This window comes from Ipomoea nil, unplaced genomic scaffold (assembly GCF_001879475.1).
Source record: "Ipomoea nil cultivar Tokyo-kokei standard unplaced genomic scaffold, Asagao_1.1 scaffold1770, whole genome shotgun sequence".
NCBI classification, from domain to species: domain Eukaryota; kingdom Viridiplantae; phylum Streptophyta; class Magnoliopsida; order Solanales; family Convolvulaceae; genus Ipomoea; species Ipomoea nil.
This window is the reverse complement of record NW_017618198.1, coordinates 3149667-3169691: the sequence shown is the minus strand read 5'-3', so window position 1 is coordinate 3169691 and position 20025 is coordinate 3149667. Positions and strand designations below refer to the sequence as shown.

The following is a 20025-nucleotide window of genomic DNA, read 5'->3' as shown; positions in this document are numbered from 1 at the left end:
ATGTGATATATTTGTCATGTAACTAGTTAACACCAATGAAGAAAGCTCGTGCTTAAGTACAAAAATCATTATTGAATTTGACGCTACTTTACTTTCTTGTACTAACCTCACAATTTTGGATGCATTAGCTAATGTAATTTTAGATATAGCATATCCTAGGTAAATCTAATTTGCCGTTTTTATTTGAATACCAAACTATTAAATTGGGTAGTCTAAATATCTAACAAAGTGTGCTGATGTGGATGCTAAACATCATTAATGACATATAAAAAAAAAATTACTACATGATATTTAATGAGGAGCATCAATTAACCCTACTCAAATTCTATTGTTTCTTTTATATATATATATATATATATATATATATATATATATAGAGAGAGAGAGAGAGAGAGAGAGAAATCTTAAAGTTAACCCCACTAAAATAAATATAATAGGGGTCAACATATAAATAGAAAAATATGAGAACCAAAAGTGTGAACTAGAGAACTAAAGTGAAAACAGAGAATTGAAAAAGCTTTAATTTTTTTTTTTTTCAAATAACTTTTACTCTCTTCTTGCAATAGATATGGAGTTTCCAAGTTGAGTTCAAAACTTAGAAATTTTTTGTGTTGCTTCACTTTTTCAAAGCATTGGTACTTTACTAAACTAGTATTTGCCCCCGTGCGATGCACGTAATGGATTTTTTGTAATATATTAAAAATATTTGGATTGATATATAATTATTTAAATTAAAACACCAAATATTATATAGTGCAATTGAATAATTGAGTTGGATCGATTATGTTTTTTGATGTTATCAATGCTTGAATTCGAACAAATAATTATTCAATTAATAGCCAACGTGTAGATGTACGCATCCGGTGCTAAAAATTTAGAGATTTTATATAGCAGTGTTTATGATTTGTATTAATTGGCCTAATTAGCTCGTTGTCTAGCTTGCAGCTCAGTTATATAAATTATTTGTATATAATATACAACATACAACATAAATATTAATATTAATTGATATATTTAATGTAATATCACAAAAATAAAGTGATGTTTAAATAATATATAAATGCAATATGTAACTTAGAGTCATGAAATAAGCACTCTAGAGTTTGGTGGTTGACGCCTTGACGGTTGTGCGTTGATATTCTCTGGATAAATAACAACGCGTCAACTGAAGGCATATAGAGTTTTTCCTTGTATTGGAAGATAGATCAAAGGCAGTGACAAAATTTGACTTCATTACTAAACAATAAAGAGAAAGTTGAGAAATATAAGAGAAGAATTAAAAGTATATAATGGTAGAAAATAAATGAGTTTGTAACCCTTTTATATTCAGGCAATACATATCAATATCAATTTGTCTATACTATAATTATTAAATATTAATTATTACTATTTATTAATATAATTAATTAATTAATTAATTATTATTTAATTCATATAATTATCATAATATAACTGCCGATTATATTCGAGTGAAATATTAATATATATTCATTTGTTTTCTAATATTTTAATTCCTTTTGAATATGTTCATTTCTTTTTTCCTTCAGAATAAATATTGATTGCCATATTCTTTTTCTTTCATAATTTTTTCTTAATATTTTATTTGTTGGTTACTAATTTTTTGGTAGGAAAAACTGTGTTATATTTCCAGTAAAATATTAATATATTTATTTCGTTTTCCCTAGTATTTTATTTCCTTTTTCTTTCATAAAAAGAATTGAAATTGATTTTCATTCTTTTTTTCCTTCATAATTTTTTCTTAAGTGGTGGTTACTAATAACATATTCCTGTGTGTAATATTTATTTATTTTTTCATTCATAAAAAGAATTAATATTTACACACTTGTCCTTCTTCGAGTGCATCACTCTTGTTACATAATATTCACATTTACTATAAATTAATTACCAATTAATACATTTGCAATATTCTAATTATACAATATTTCCAATTAATACATTTTAATTACTTTCCATTAAACATTATTATTTAAAAATATTTTTTATTAGTAAATATTTTTATTTGAAAAATATTTTTCAGCAACCCAAACACTCCCTTAGTCTCTAATAAAAAACTACAAAATAAAAGTCATTTCATTAAGAAATTAAAACTAATTAAAGTAAATGTAATCATGCTATATTTATTTGTAACTGTATATTAATTTCATTTTGAAATCATTGGTTCACATCTTTGAAATATTTATTTTTTTCTTTAACTATTATAAACAAAAATTACGATATTTATCAAATTGTATTTAAAAAAAAAAAAAAAAAACATCTACACATTTTTTGAGGGGTTAAAAAATATTTTGTATATTTATTTTTTATTAGTATGTATTTTTATTTTAAAATATTTTCTAGTAATCCATACACCCCCTTAGCCTCCCATAAAAAACTGATAAAGAAAAGTCATTTCATTAAGGAAATTGAAACTAATTAAAGTAAATTTACTCATGCTATATTTATATGTAACTGTATATTAATTTCATTTTGAAATCACTGGTTCACGTATTTAAATTTTTTTTAATTATTATAATTTATAAACAGAAATGATATTGCACTAATTAATTTATGATAGTTATCAAATTGTATTTTTTAAAAATATAACAGGTACACATGTTATGAGGGGTTAACAAATATTTTAAAAAAAATTTTTATTCGTAAGTATTTTAAGAAAATAATAATTTTCAGCAACTCAAACACTCACTTAGTCTCCCATAAAAAATTGATAAAGAAAAGTCATATCATTAAGGGAATTAAAACTAAATAAAGTAAATGTAATCATACCATATTTCTTTGTAACTGTATATTAATTTCATTTTGAAATCATTGGTTCACATATTTGAATTATTTATTTTTTTATTTAATTAATTTATGATATTTATCAAATTATATTTTTTAAAATATAGTGTTTTACCCATGAAATTTTTTTGTTATTATGAATTTAAAATTAAAATAGAAAAAAATAAAAAGATGTTAAAATGTACAATATAATAATATAGTTGGACTTTTATATATTTGGTCAAGTATCTATTTTCATAACATACAAAATTAAAATTAAAATTTTGTATGGTTAATATAATCTCTAATCATGTACATATTTAGATAAATTTATAGCAAAAATTCATATAATTAAATTGATTTATTCCAAATTGTATTTCATATATATTATAATGCTAAAAATATGAATATGAATAATAATAATAATAATAATAATAATAATAATAATAATAATAATAATAACTAAGAGAATTGTACTTAGAAATCAATAAAAATATAAATTCTAAATTTTGTATGAATAAATATAAATCCTTATATGATTGTATAATACATTGTATATACAAATATTGTGGCAATTACTATAATGTTATTAATTATATTAATTATAACATTTGTTCTCTTCCAATATTTAAATACATTACTATAATGATTACACAAAAGAATGAAAGAAAAATTATGAGAATAATTACCTTTAATAAAAATTATGAAATTATATTAAAAAATAATCTGTATAATAAGGTAAGTATAATTTATTTTGTGCCAATAATATTATATATTAAGTATAAAAATATATATCTATATAAATTATCATAATAATTACACTGAAAAAGGCACAAATATATATGGAAGAAATCTTATTGCTATAGAATTAACATTGTTTATGGTAAAAAGGCACAAACATAGTACAGAACAAATTAGATAGAATTTTATGGTAAAAAGTCACAAATAAAATTAGTACCGAAAAAGACATAAATATATATGGAACAAATTACTATTTTAATAATTATGGAAGAAATCTTATTGCTATAAAATTGTCACAAATATATACGGAAGAAATCTTATTGTCAAAAATAGTAATTTTATTGCATAATAGAATTTGTCAATTATTAAACATTGTTTATGGTAATTATTGTATAACATTTAATACTAAAATTATTATGTAGAATTTTTATTTATTTATTTTTTTTTTGAATGCTTATGTAGAATTTTTATAATTAAGGTATAATATTATTAAATTAAATTTATTAAAAGTAATGTCTCCACAATATAAAATAAATTATACTTGTCTTAATAATTATTTATTAATATAAATATACAATTATAAATTTGTACAAAAACTTCTGGTTAAAAAAAATCTCTTCATTTTCTTTTTCTCTTTCCTCAGCATCACATTCTCAATCTCTCTAGAAAAAGACAAGTATGATGAGAAAATGCCTTCATCTAAACTGTCCTCACCCCTCAATTCGATTTATCTTTTGTTTGATTGCTGTTTTGCCCAAGAACCAAATAAACTCATAACGCTACTTGAATTACGGGGGAATGTAGTTAGAAAAGGTAGAAAATTCATTATTCTTCTTTGCTTCACTACCTCATTATATCAAGTCACAATATTAGTGTTTCTAATAAGCATATATGTTTTCTCTTATATTTTTAATGTAGACTCTTAGAATATATCATTGTGAAGTTGAAGATCTGATTTTACCAGAGAAATTAATTTAATGACGGTATATAATATACCCACTAATAAATATTCAGTAGTACTAAAAGTATTACTTTGATTTTTTGTAAATAAGATATAATATTATTAAATCGAAATAATTAAAAATAATGTGTTCATAGTACAAAAGATTTTATAATGATAAATTTTTATTGCCTAATAGAATTTGTCAATTATTAAACATTATTTATGGTAATTATGCTAAATTTACAAAATCAAATAATATCTCAAAATCAACGTAGTACTTAAAACTAAAATTACTATACAACAATATTTTCCTCAAAATAACAAATAATTAAACTTTATTCCTTCTCAACTTGAATTCTTCCCTAATTCATATCCATGTTCACCTGTATAAATAATTTTACACAAAAACAGAATGTAAACAAAAATTAGCATAAGCTAAATAAGTTTTACTTCACCCCGTAAAATAATGGCTTGAATTTTTTTTTTTTTTATTTTCAAAACTCATATAATTTCATACTTTTCCAAAATACATGTGGAGTTATGCATTTCCTTGTATGGAGAATAAATAGTTATTTATGGAGAAATAACCAAACTTTTTGAAATCCACTTTGAAACTGAACTAAAACCTATGTGCACACTTCAGAGGATTCAAAGCCACTGGGTAATATATGATCCAAGCAGTAAAGTTTTCCTACCTACTACCTGAATCATAACTTATGTGATACACTCTCATGGGATTCTAAGCTCAATGAGTAGTAAATAGTCCAAGTAAACAGTACTCGCTCTTACTTGGACACCACACAATATATTATTTTCTCAAAATTTTATTATTTCTCCACAAATAAATACTTTATCCACAAAAATATAATTTTCTCCAGAATATATAATTTTCTCCAAATATATAATTCTCTAAAATATAATTATAGTCCATAATCAAATATTAATACAATTTCACAATACTACTATGTATACAACACCAAAAATTTCAAGCCAAGTATTTACATAACGCACGAGTTCGACAAATCCAAAACTCATTCTCGATATTTCGAGAATCACCACTCACAATATTACCATTTATCGATAATTGTACCTGTGTTCACATGAATAACATATATCATATAATATCAATACATACAATACTCGGGGAAAATAATAATTTTGGTGAATATAAAATCTTACCCTCGAAGGCAAACTTTCTATCAACCTTAATAGCATCCTAACCACCTTGATAAGAAACCTGTGAATCAAATAAATCCAATAATAATAATAACCGAATCATATTATTCATTGATCATCATCATCAATCTCAACAAACTTAGATTCAAACAAAAGAATTTGGAGAGTAAAAACAATTACCTGAAGTAGAGATTAAGTGAATGAGTTTTGCTAGGATTAAAGAAGACATAGGAATATATTGAAAATCACGAAGAACCAGTTGTGTGAGGAAAGATGAATGAATGTCAAAGTCTATAAATTCGTATTTATAGGTGAAAAATAGTAATTCGAAAGGAAAGTATAATAATTTATTTAAAAAATATAGAAAGTAAAGTAAGGTAATGAAATTATATTAGTATATATAGATTAAATTAAATATTAAGTGTATATAATGTCTATATATATATATATATATATATATATATATATATATATATATCACACGTATATATAAATGCATGAATATATATATATATATATATAGTTTTTTATATTTATAATTATTATTTCCATAAACAGAATAAATATGAATTTACATAAATGGTCCTAAATTTTGGAAAAAAAATTAGTTTGGAGGATTTTACTTTTATATAGATATATAAATATATAGATATATAGATATATATAGATATATAGATTTTATTTTATACTTGAACAATAATATTTTTATTATACTTGAACAATAATATTATCAATTATATTATATTATATTATAGAATATAATACCATATATAATATTACCAATTAATAGATTTTATTTAATTTCTATTTGACAATTACTTACCAAATAAGTTTTACTACAAAAGTTTTGGGGGGGGGGGGGGGGGAGGGGGGAATTTGTTAGGAGGATTTTACTTTTATATATATATATATATATAGATGTTGTTGAAGCTAGCTTGTTGTAAACACTATAATATCTTTGATGTGTGTTCTAACTCTGCATTTTTCAATATCGAAGAAGTTGATTTTTTTTTCTGAAAAACTAGTGGAGACAAAGAAAAATAGTGTATATTATTAGTTTTTTTCTTGGTGAAATAATTAACTTTAATATTATCGGTGGCAAGTGCAAATGTTGAAAGAGCCAGAATAGATTGCACATTCGAATGGAAAATAACTTGATGAATGACTATTTGGTTACTTTTATTGAAAGGGGTGTGTTTGAAAGCATTGTTGATAAAGAAAAAAATTATACAACACTTTTCAAAATACGAAAACGCGTTGTGAACAATTGTAAAATGAAGATATTTGTTTATAAGTGAAATTTATATTTATATTTCTATGTTATTAAAAGTACTATTAAATTTAGTATATTAACACCACTGAATTTGAATCTTAATTCTGACCCTAACAAGTAGAGGGTATATATACATTGCAATGTGGTAGCTCAAATTTGCATTGTTGTTGATGCTAGCTTGAACTTCTTGGAATCCAACATAAGCCAAAGAAGAATTATTTGGGTGCAAAACGAAATAATGATTAATGGAAGGGTGAGATAATCTTGCGAGGAAAAGGGAGGAGAATGGTTGTATATGGGCACGGCCGCACGGGTGTTGTGTCCCGGAGGGGGAGAGAGGATCTTCTTACCTTTTCTTCTTTTGGCTATCATGGTGGGAAAGAGTTGTTACTTTTCTTCTTTAGGCTACCATCCAAACTTAGGTGAGAAAAGGGATTATATTGTATTGTAGGAAGAGTGACACATTATTTGATGTGTTTACTTTTGAGTCCAAATTTCAAAACAAATATAAGAATGTCGTACATTGTACAATGCAGCAATTTCTTCACCACTTCAATCCTTTTCTTTCTTAATTTAATTATTTGTATTATGAAAAGACAAAAAAACAAGACTAGTGAAAAAAAATAAAGATGAGTGATAAAATAACTCGTTCTTTGAAATCAACCAAGTTGATTATGGTATTCTTGTGATTTTGTGGCTGCTAAAAATGGCCCAGTTTGTTGTCTGAATGATCCTCATTTGCAGGGTGTGTGATTAAATTAGCTCATGCTTAAGCTAGAGTCATATACTTTCTCAACCTACTAAAACACAAAGAGCTAATAACGCCTCCATTGAGGCTCGAACTTACAATCTTTCAAATGGAAGTCCAACCCGGGTACCATTGGACCACATAGTCCACACTTATTTAATGAAGTTTAATGTAGCTTTTCTTTCAAAAAAAAATGATAAAATAACAAAATTATATAAGTTCATGTGATGTCTAAATTTTACATAGTAACTACATCTACTGTAGCATAAAAAAAAAAAAAAAAAAAAAAAAAAGTTACCGTCCAGGATAAATTTTAAAATAAACAATGAGGTACAACTACAAAAGTCCATGGTGCATTATTTTTCACTTAAAAGGGGATTGAATTACTAGGGTAAACATAGTTTGGACCTGTATATGAACTTTTATAGTATTAATTAACACTAAGTGTATGTATCGTGTTATTAGAAATGATTTTCAATATGACCTATACAATGTACAATCACATATCATACAAGATGTTATTAGAATAAATCCAATACAATACATAATTTGTACCAAGTACTATTGAAAATCATTACCAATAAGAGCATCTACATCAAAGGATATTATTGAATTTTTGCAGATCAATAAACCAAGGAGGAGTTTTTAATAAGTGTGGAGAAGAATTTATTTGCTAGTCATTTCTCTTGCAAGTTTAAGTTTATTGTGGGGATCACCATGTGAGAGAAAATGCATTGCTACATTGAATCAATGCGCATAACGCGCAGGAAGCACGCCTAGACAAGCGTGTGCACTGCAACGCACGCTGGCACGTTTCCGATTACTTAAAAATAAAATGTCATGCTTTTTTTTTTTTTTTTTTTTTTTTTCTTCTTTCTTCTCTTTGTTTACTCTCTTTTCTTGTAAGCTCATAAAAAACCGTGAATAATCTCTAACAACCGATACAATACATGATTGATTGTATTGAGTACAATGGTGGCGATCAGCAATCTCCACCCCACACAATATAATTGTTACAGTGTTGAACCCAAGAAACCAACTTGCTACTTCGCTAGCCATCCAATTTGCTAGAAACTTGACTTGTATTATAAGGGCATTATAGGAGTTCAATTGTAGATAGGTCTCGAATCTAGAGATTACAGAACAGATAAATCCCCAAGGTTATATAGTTTACTAAGGAATCTGAAATCAGCCAAATAAATTACAAGTTTTCATCCCTGGAGAGAAGTAGGCGAAATTAAGAGCAAGTCAGCAGGTGAGATTTGAACTTCTCCAGCTCAGTAATAACCTCATCCTGTGGCCTATAAATGATGTCCATCATTCTCCATATCTGCAGGATAATTCAAAGTTAAGAAACAGAGACTGCCAAATTGACTCTACATTGCCAACAATATAAAACATGTAAAACAATGACAGCCTGTTTTTGGGGATTGGATTAGGGGCGGGGTTGACGTTTATGATAAAAAAAAAAATACCCGAGGATTTGAAGCACATGCCGAGTATAATAAAAATACTGATGTGAAATTCTAGCTTTAATGCATGGATAATCATCAATTATGATTGACTTAACATCTTTATGTTTGATAGGTTAATGCAGCATTCTAATATATACAATAGGCAAAAAGTGAGGTTTTCACCTGCAAAGTGCCACCTCCACCAGTGCTTTCACCATCATCAGAGACGCTAACAATTGTCCACGGGTCTGATGCATTCCAATGGAAGTCAACCACCTTATCCCTGAATCCATCAACAGAGACACCACATCATAACAAAGTCTAATAAATTGTCAAACTGAAAGAAGTGTAAAGTAGACAAATGTTGGTGTAAAAATTGATTTTAAAATAGATGCATAATTTTGGTAAGCAAGCAGTTCTCTCACTGACAATAAGAGCAGGCAATGTTAACTAAAGGTTTACCCAACAATTGGAAAAAAGATGGAGAAAGAAAGAAAGAGATTATGTGAATCGGGAAGTGTTAGAAGGTTGTTAGAGGAGTTCTTCTAGCTAGTCATTTGAAATTTGAAATAAGTGGTTGGGGTTTCATATTAGCTTGTATATAAGTGTAGGTTCCCTGTACTCATTGTAACACAGTATTTTCACTATCTAAATATACACTTCACCATTTAGAGTTCAACATGGTATCAGAGCAGTAGATGTGGGTGGTGGGCTTTGGTCGGAACGAGGAGGCGCCGCCGCCGCTGGAAGGAACGGAGCAGCCGTCGGAAGTTTCACGCGCCGCCGCACTCCCCGAGCTCCGACGCCACGCGCCGGTGCGTGCGACGTTTTCCGGCCTCGCCTCCGGTCGCCGCCGACGCGGCTAGCTCCGTCTCCGTGCGCCCGACGCTTCTGTAGCAATATCCCCGTCCGTTGTTGAGGGGATTTGGCGTGGGCAGTGTGTTTCCAGAACTGAATCTGCGTGGTTTGCTGCCAAGTTGCTGCCAGATCTGGGTTTTGCATAAAAGAGAAGTCTGCACCTCCAGGTTGGTTCTTGTGTGTTTATTATGGCAGAAAATAGGACTATTACTGTGGTGTCAACTCAATCTAAATTGGTTGATTTGGTGTTGGCACCGGATGGGTCCAATTTTGGGGAATGGAAGTTTTTAGTTGAAGTGAACTTGAAGGGTATGGGTAAAGCTGGACATTTAATTGAAACATATCCGGATGACCCTACCAAAGCCCAAGCATGGCAGAAAGATGATAACGCCCTGTTTTCGCGTATAATAAATTGTATTGATAGGAAGATAATCCTATCTTTACAGCACTGTAAGAGTGCGAAGGAAGTGTGGGATTTAGTGAATAAGTGGTTTAGCGGGGCAAATAATTTGAGGAAGTTAAATCAGTTATCCCAGGATGTTCATCGACCGTCTCAAAAAGGGCGGGACATCAAGGATTACTATTATGACTTCAAGAATGTGAGTGAGGCATTGTGTGCTGCTATGCCGATTACTGATAAAGTGGATCAAATGAAAAAACAACGTGATCAGTTACATATTTTTAGTTGGATTTCTAGGTTGGATAAGGAGTATGATGTTTTGAAATCACAATTATTGGGGAATAAGGAATTAGACTCGCTCGACCAAGTTTTTTCTATGGTTCAAAATGCGTCAGTGAACCTTGGTACTGATAGTACGTTGGAGAAACAAGTCTTTTTCTCACAGGGAGATAGTGGGACTGATAGTGCCAATAGTCGAGGAGGTCGGTCCAGGGGACGAGGTAGAGGGCGCGGAGGAGGTCGAGGGCAAAGGGCTTGCTATAATTGTGGTGATCCCGGTCATCTGCGTAACCAATGCCCACAGCTCTCCGACCATAGGAGATTTGCTAATTCTGCCTCTAGACCAGAAGGGACGGTTGTGATAACTGAAGAAGATATGGCTTTGTTTAATCAGTTAAAGCTGTCTTCCTCGCAGTCTCCAGCTAGTCCAGGGTCATTGCCGTCTCCGTCAGCTACCTTTGTTCAAACAGGTAATCCTATTGCTTGTGTTTCCTCCTCGTCTCGACAGTGGGTCATTGATTCTGGAGCCAGTGACCACATGTCAGGTAATCTAAGTATGTTTTCCGAATATTGTTCCTTTAAATATGGTCCTACAGTTACCTTGGCATATGGTTCATCCACCTCTGTTTTAGGTAAAGGTAGTGTGAATGTTAGTTCGTCGTTACCTCTCACTTCTGTGTTATATCTCCCAAAAATTCCCATTCCATTTATTGTCAATTAGTCAAATTACCCAGGACCTAAATTGTTGTGTCATGTTCTTCCCTGGATATTGTCTGTTTCATGATCTGTTGACGAAGACGATTATTGGTAAAGGGAAGGAGGTCGGTGGGTTGTACGTGTTAGAACGGCTGTCCAAAGATTCTGGAAGTGTTCCGGTTGATTTATTGGGAAATATGTCTCCGTTGCAGTTGCACTCCCGGTATGGTCACCCGCCTTTGTCTGTCTTAAAGAAGTTGTGTCTGGGGTTAGAATCTCTGTCTGACTTGCAATGTGAGTCATGCGAGCTTGCTAAGCATTGTCGGATACCATACCCTCCTAGAGTCAATAATAGAGTCGAGTCTTTATTTCAATTAGTTCGCTCAGATATATGGAGGCCATGTCGAGTAGTATCGAAATCTGGGTTTAAATATTTTGTAACGTTTGTAGATGATTTCTCTAGACACACTTGGCTATACCTCATGAAATTTAGAGATGAGTTGTTTGGGATCTTTTGTAATTTCTATGCGATGGTCAAAACTCAGTTCAATAAAATGATACAGGTTTTGCGGAGTGATAATGGGACTGAGTATTTTTCTCGTTCCTTCTCGAGTTATATGAGTCAGAATGGGATGGTACATCAGTCGTCTTGTGTCAGCACTCCCCAACAGAATGGTGTGGCAGAACGTAAGAACCGCCATCTGTTGGAGGTTACTAGGGCCTTGTTGTTTCAAATGAAATTCCCTAGGGTTTACTGGGCAGATGCTGTTCATACGGCGTGTTTCTTAATAAACCGCCTACCTACAAGGGTCCTTGGGGGTCAGAGTCCTTGTCATTTCATCTATCCGTCCAAACCGTTGTTCTGCCTTCCTCCTAAAGTGTTTGGGTGTACGTGTTTTGTCCAGGATGTTCGTCCTCAAAGAGGGAAACTCGATCCTAAGTCATTAAAATGTATTTTCCTGGGATATTCAAGTACTCAAAAAGGGTATCGATGTTACTCCCCGGATTTGGGGCGATACTTGGTTTCTGCAGATGTCTCATTCTTCGAGAACACTTTATTCAGTGAGGAGCTCCCTGGTTCATCTGGTTGTAGTTCCGAGACGGATGATTTTCAGACATATGTTGTTACTATCCCGGACTCCGTAGGAGTGGAGTCTAGGCCTCCTGTTACGCAGGTTTATATCAGGCGGCCCAGAGAAGTTGATACGCATGCAGCCCCACCGGTTCCACCAGTAAATCCTCCCTTACCAGAATCTTCGTCGACAGACCAGGATGTTCCTATCACCGTTCGGAAAGGTAAGCGTAGTTGTGCTCGTCCCATTCCGTCCTTTGTGTCATATACCAATTTATCGGCGTCTTCACGTGCTTTTGTGTCCCAGTTAAAGTCTGTTCCTGTTCCAAAATCTTTGAGTCAGGCTATGTCCCATGATGGTTGGAGGCGTGCGATGGTAGAGGAGATAGACGCCCTTGAGGAGAACCAGACGTGGGATCTAGTGCAGCTTCCCCTGGTAAGGTTGCTATTGGGTGTAAATGGGTGTATGTGGTGAAAATGAACCCGAATGGGTCTGTGGCTAGACTCAAAGCACGCTTGGTAGCCAAGGGGTACGCCCAGACGTATGGTATAGATTATACCGAGACGTTCTCTCCAGTGGCCAAGTTAACATCTGTGCGGATATTTATCTCTTTGGCAGCCTCAAGTCATTGGCCCTTGCATCAGCTTGATGTGAAAAATGCTTTCTTACATGGCTACTTGCGTGAGGAAGTTTATATGGAGCAACCACCGGGGTTTGTTGCTTAGGGGGAGTCTGGGAAGGTGTGCAAGCTGAAGAAGTCGTTATATGGGCTGAAGCAGTCTCCGCGTGCGTGGTTTGGGCAGTTTAGCAAGGCGGTTGTTGAGTTTGGAATGCAGAGAAGTGCATATGATCATACTGTCTTTTACAAACATACTAACTATGGGTGTGTTTTGTTGATAGTATATGTAGATAATATTGTAATTACAGGCAGTGATACAAGTGGGATCGAGGCACTCAAGTCCTTTCTCGGGTCTGAGTTTCATACTAAAGATCTGGGAGTGTTGAAGTACTTTCTGGGAATTGAAGTTGCACGCTCTAAGAAGGGCATATTCCTCTCACAGAGGAAATATGTGTTGGACTTGCTCGGTGACACGGGGCTGCTTGGGTCAAAACCGTGTGATACGCCCATGGATCAAGGTGTGAAGTTATTGACAGGAGAAGGGGAGCCGTTTGAAGATCCGGAGCAGTACAGGAAGTTAGTAGGAAAACTGAATTATCTCACAATTACCTGTCCAGATATTGCGTTTCCAGTGAGTGTGATTAGTCAATTCATGAGTGCACCGACCCAGACACACTGGGAAGCGGCGGTTCGGATTGTGAAATACTTGAAAGGTGCTCCTGGAAAAGGGATTCTTTATGCTGATCACGGGTATATGCGTGTTGAAGCGTTCTCCGATGCAGACTGGGCTGGTTCACCGGGTGACAGGAAGTCTATGACAGGTTATTGTGTGTTTGTAGGAGGCAACTTGGTCTCGTGGAAGAGTAAGAAGCAGAATATGGTGTCGCGCTCAAGTGCAGAATCGGAATACCGGGCTATGACTCATGTGGCAAGTGAAATAATCTGGGTGCGTAATATTTTAAAAGAAGTGGGTGTTGAAGTGGAGTTACCAATAGATTTGTGGTGTGATAACTGTGCTGCCATACACATCGCAAATAATCCAGTCTTTCACGAGCGGACGAAGCATATTGAAGTTGACTGCCACTTTATACGGGAAAAAGTGGAGCAAGGACTAATATCACTTACACACGTTCGGAGTGGTGATCAGCTGGCTGACATATTCACGAAAGGATTGTGTAAGAATCGGGTTTCATATATATGTAACAAGTTGGGCATGTTTGATATCTATGCTCCAACTTGAGGGGGGTGTTAGAAGGTTGTTAGAGGAGTTCTCCTAGCTAGTCATTTGAAATTTGAAATAAGTGGTTGGGGTTTCCTATTAGCTTGTATATAAGTGTAGGTTCCCTGTACTCATTGTAACACAGTATTTTCACTATCTAAATATACACTTCACCATTTAGAGTTCAACAGGAAGTGTCAGATAAAGAGATAGACATGATGATTCAAGATGTGTTAAGTTTCCCAGTAAAGGTGAGCAGAATACATGTATTGAGCAGATCTCTCAAAGTGAAAGTGGCAGATTATTGAGCCTGGATAGAATTTAACATGGAGCAATCCGCCATAATAGATAGGAAATCAGATTAGTAATTAAAAATCTTAGAACCTGTGTCCAGCATGACGGAAAAACAAGCCTTGAGGGGAATTTGGAGGTTTTTTCCCAGGATCCTCCTTACCAATCTGAGCAAACATTTTTGTCAATAAACAATATGTAACTACTAATATAAAAGCATGTAGCATTTTGAAAATGAAACATTAATACTTTTCAACCATTAAAATGTCAACTTTCTAAATCAGACATTATTTTTCAGTTTCCAAAACTCAAAAGAATATGAAAAACTATGTATAAACTCAAACCTTTTCATGATCCCAGATATTCAAGATACCATCCTCAGCAGAACTTCCGAAGACAGATGACTTGTCTGGAGACCACTGCAATATACAAGTTTGCTAAATCGCCAGTGGAAATAGCAGGCAAACTGAATCCTTCAAATATTAGAGGGAAATCTGACATGTCATATAGTGTAATACCTGGACACATAGAACAGCAGCAGAATGACCTTCAAATATGTGGATAGGAGAACCTACTCCTCCAGAAGTGAGTTTACGGCGGTCAAACATACGGACGGTGTTATCAGCAGACCTGAAGAAGAATGGTACTCCAGTGTTTCAGAGAGATTGTATATACTAATGACAACACTAGCTCAACAGTGTAATGGTATGTTAACACCAGATGAAAGTCATAAAAAAATGATGTTTCCCTATAATTACAGAAGAATTTAACCAGCAAAGACCTGAAAGGAGCAGCTAGTATACATTACCCAGTCAAGATAAGATTTACATCAAATGGATTCCAATCAACACAATGGAGATCAGCACTGTGAGCCTTCTCAACCTGCCAGCAAATAACAAAATCCTAAAGACTAACCAGATATAAAATCTAATTCCAACAGTAAGGTTAACAGCAAAGAGAATGTAATATCTTCACAAGAAACAGAGAAAAAAATAAAACATGAAACAGTGTATAACAATCAAGATATCTTAGCAAAATCAGATTTGTCAAGTGACTGGTAGTAAAACAAAGGTGAAAGGTTTAGACGAGAGATCAAAGTTCAACTTTCAGTAAACATTTTCAGAACCTTCTCAATCAAACTCTAGAAAATGGTTGTTGCTAGATTATAATCCCAAAAACACACTCAAATGGTGAAGTGTCATGGGTTGTTAACTGTATAGAAAGAGCACACTTGATACTAAATAAGAGAACTATTTCGATACTTTTAATTGAAGGATAATGTATTCATGATTCAAGTTGCAGCCCAGGAAAGTGCATGCTTAATATTGCCGTAGATATTTAGTCATATTTTACAAGTATAAACTGAAGCTCTAGAAGCAGCAAAAGCAAAATGAGGAGAATAACCTTCATGACGGGAGCTGAACCTCGTCTTGCATCCCACAATATTAAGCATGAATCATCACCAACACTACAGAACTCCTGTGCACTATATCATTAAATAAAAAATCAGTAAAAATAATGTCAGGATAATGCTGCAACCATTCTATTTTTCCCTCCGTTTTTTCCAACATAAAAGAAAGTTTGGTCTTGAATAAACAATAATAAATGTAATATTTCCCAACTTGTTACATGAAATAATTAGGACTTAAATACAGAACATCCCAAAGGGCAAGAGAGCAGATACTGCAAAGTCATATACCTTGAAGGGCAAAACTGAACGTCTTCAACAGTATCCTCATGCCCTTGGAAAACACCTCGAGCTTGAACAGTAGGACTATTTGCAGGCAGCTTAGTGCTAGTGGCTCCAGATCCCAGAGGCTTCTTATCACCCTGATCAGTTGCCAAGGTAGAGATATGGTCATGAATGCTCCACAACACTACTGACTTGTCCTTCCCTGCCACAAAAAGTTATGAACAATGGAATACTTTAAGTAGATATACTTGTATACATCCAAAATATCACCAATTGAAGTCTTATACACACACACATTCAAAATATCATTTAAACAGATGAACAACTACTACTTGAAAAATGTATAGACAGCAAAATATTTTGAGATTCAAACTGTCTAACCTCCAGATAGCACAAAGGGCTCCGTTGGGCACATGGCAAGTGCAAATTCAGCATTATCTTGATGACCTGTCAACACCTGCAAGTGACACCAAACTTTAAACCACCTAGTTGGAGAAAAACAAGCATAGCAGAATGATCAAAAGATAACTTGCAAAATCTGAATAAAGTACTTGTATATGATATTTAAATGAGAAACCTTCAAATATAAATTAAATAAATTGTCAAGACTTGAGGCAAAGTAAAAGTGACAATTTGATGGGCTCAGCAATCATGTTAATACTAAGAAACAAATTAACTATGACCTCACATTCTTATATTTTAAAAGAAAGCATACCAAGTCTGGCTTAGAGTCAGAGGCTCCCAAAACAGCATGTCGACTAGGCTGAGACTCAACATCCCAGATGAGAACCTGGTTTAAGAATTTCAAGAAACCATGTAATCACATCAAAGGATCTAGCATTAATAAAAGGGGAGCAGAAGAATAACAAAAAATTGTATGAAAATATCTGTGACAAGCATCAAAAGTTGAAGAATATACTCACATCCGGACTGTCAGTGTGTGTGGCCACTATCTTGCTATTCTGAGGCAATTCCCTGATTCGGTTAACCTGCAATTATTAACAGATTTTTCAAATCAATTCTATGCAAAACCAGATTTCATGTTTCCAGAACTCAATACATCCTTTGTGTTATATAAAGGGTGAATTTCAAATTAGGAGGGGAAAGTGCTACTTCTATTCCTGCAGTGCTCATGCTTTTAAAAGAGTTTTAACTAAAATGGAAAATGAAAACTTTATACCAAACCCAATGCATAATCCAAAATAATAGAAAGTAAAAACTCTTTATTGTTACTAATGTGTAAATTATACTATATATTACGATTTGGTTTCAGTAATTGGAAATGAAACAAAATATGCATACCTCGCCAGGATGTATGATTGTTTTGTGCTTCTTTACAAAAGGAGATCGGGCCTCTTCATTGAACTAGAGCATAGGAAACCAATACTATATAATAAGAAACAGAATAATAAAAGTGGGGAGGGGTGAAAATCGTGGATCTATCATGTAGAAAACCTGTGAGATGTGCTCTGCAGCTGCAACCCTAGGTTTTACAACTTCACAATTTGCAATCACAAGTGTATTTGGAACACTACCATCAGTCTAGCATGGGGAGTCAAGAGAAGAAATAACAAGATATTAGTGTAAATAAACTGTAACTTGAGAAAAAAGCGCCACTCGGTGTGCCTAAAAAAGATACATACAAGGAATTTTCATTATAGAGACCACACAATAAAATGCTAAAAATGTTCCATGCACTTGAAGAGCAGAGGCTGAGAAGTGAAAATTCAAGTATATACTGTAAATTGTAAAAGACATGAATGTAATATTGTGCCATCTTTGGTTGGAATAAGACATTTTTCAACTCTAACAATTATAAAAAAATAACAGCTACATCCTCAAGATTCTTCTCAAAATCAACCAAGAGCACTATCAGGCTTTCAGGCTATCAGCCTCAAGAACAAAGTCTTAATTGCTCAATTAATGGGCACATTCTATAGTTCACATTTTCAAGAAGGAAAATGCTTCCCACCCCTACAAAAACGGATAAACCACTACATATTTGCCACTCCCTAATGTGACAATTTTTGTATGGTTAGTTTTTCCTTTTTTATTTTAAACTTCAATCTATTACAATTGCCACATCAAGGAGTGGCAAAAATGTAGTGGCTTCTGTCTGCACAATCATAATGTCGTCACTTATCTTGTTCTTTTCTTTGTTAGACATTTCCACTGACATCTATTTGGCGTAAATGCGAATAATTTAACACCATGGGAAGTTGCGAACAAAATAAGATCTTTTAAAAAAAATATAAAAAACATTAAGATGACAATTTATTAACTTCCCAAAACAACCAAATAAGCAGTTCCTTGTATTCTCCTCTAGTCTGTCCATCAAAATGAGTACAAGTATATCAATATCTAATAATGAACTTGCTTCAAGTGCCTAATGAACTGCCCATTTTGACCAATAAACCACCATCACTTCAAAAAAACCGCAAAGCTGGACAAGTGTACATCCCTAGCCAGCAAAAGCTCATCTCATCATGGAACTAGTCCATTGCAGCTTCCGTAATAATTAAAAAAGATTTATAAAAAATCAAATAAGTTTGACCACTGCAATGCAACCCACATGCATAGCCATCAAGCTGAGTTAACATAATACAAGTATTTGAAGGGCTTAAGAACATCATCTTACCTGCTCAGAGAGGTAGAGCCGTTGGCGATTCTTGTAAGTTGCTTGCTCCACTTGTGGCCCCCACCTGAGAGAGAGGATGGTGGCTTTAGTTTAATAGGATCACAAACAACATACAAATTCATAGCATATCACAACAATGGTGAAACTTCACGTCATACCATAATGCAGGAGCACAAAACATAAATAAAAATAATAAAAAATTCATAATCCTAAATCTACGATTTAACACAAAATTTGGTTTCTCGAATCCTTGTTATTTCTGAAAACAAATTTCTACAATGCTCACAACTAGGGTTATTAGGGATACAATGCACTAATGCTAGTGATATAAACAATAGACAAAAAGTTTAAAATTAAAAACTCCATGTTCTCTTGCGGTCATTTTTTCCAGGGATCAACCAGGATGCCAAACACAAACACAAGACAAAAAAAAAAAAACAAAAAACAAAAAAAACAACAAATCACCAACTCACAAAGAGCGAAAAAAGGAATCACATTATAAATTCTGAAAATGATCAAACCCTAGAGAGAGAGAGAGATGCAGGACCTGCAGGAAAGAGATGGCCATACAAGATTGTGGTTAGCAAGCCAGTCATAGAGAACGGGAACTAGAGACTTCCACTGTGTGTAGCGCTCGTTAACCGACGGCTGACCCCCTTTTCCGGTTCTCTCCTTCATCTTCTCCCCCTGGCCCTCCCTGGATTGCAATCTCTCTCTCTCCGGAACTTTCTCCCACAGTCTCGCTTTTGGATTTCCCGCGTTGCTCAAGCGCAAACCACTGCTACGCTGCCCTTCCACTTAGGCACTTGTGGCCTTTTCCCACGGTTTATCAGGTTCCTCACTGTAATTTACAGACATATAATAAGAGTAATTTTCAATTTTGTTCACTTGATTATAGGTCCTGTTAATTACAGTTCATTTCTTTAAAGAGTGTTAATTTAGTACATTGACTATATAAATTTTATCAATTTTGATCACTCCGATCAAATTGTCCGTCAAATCTCACATGAAAATTTTAATAGGTCAAATAATGAAGATATTTTAGTCATTTTGCATGCCCATACATGAGGGTCAGCGCATATAGCGCTAACACCGCCCCACAGCACCCTGCCTCATACCGCAGTATGAAGGGGTTGGCTGCAGTAT

The 20025-nt window shown here is 33.3% G+C and overlaps 1 protein-coding gene across 1 annotated transcript; it reads right to left on the bottom strand.

Moving 5' to 3' along the window:
• Window positions 1–8722: 8722 nt before the first annotated feature.
• Window positions 8723–19727, bottom strand: LOC109192616 (WD-40 repeat-containing protein MSI4-like). Its single transcript, XM_019343331.1, has 15 exons — window positions 19427–19727; window positions 18880–18943; window positions 17697–17783; window positions 17544–17606; window positions 17165–17230; window positions 16957–17031; window positions 16623–16698; window positions 16248–16443; window positions 15953–16034; window positions 15357–15430; window positions 15067–15178; window positions 14893–14967; window positions 14642–14715; window positions 9297–9396; window positions 8723–8989 (listed from the first exon to the last, which is right to left on the bottom strand). Exons 1-15 carry the CDS (start codon window positions 19555–19557, stop codon window positions 8897–8899), a joined length of 1368 nt encoding a protein of 455 aa, XP_019198876.1. The 5' UTR covers window positions 19558–19727; the 3' UTR covers window positions 8723–8896.
• Between the last annotated feature and the right edge of the window lie 298 nt (window positions 19728–20025).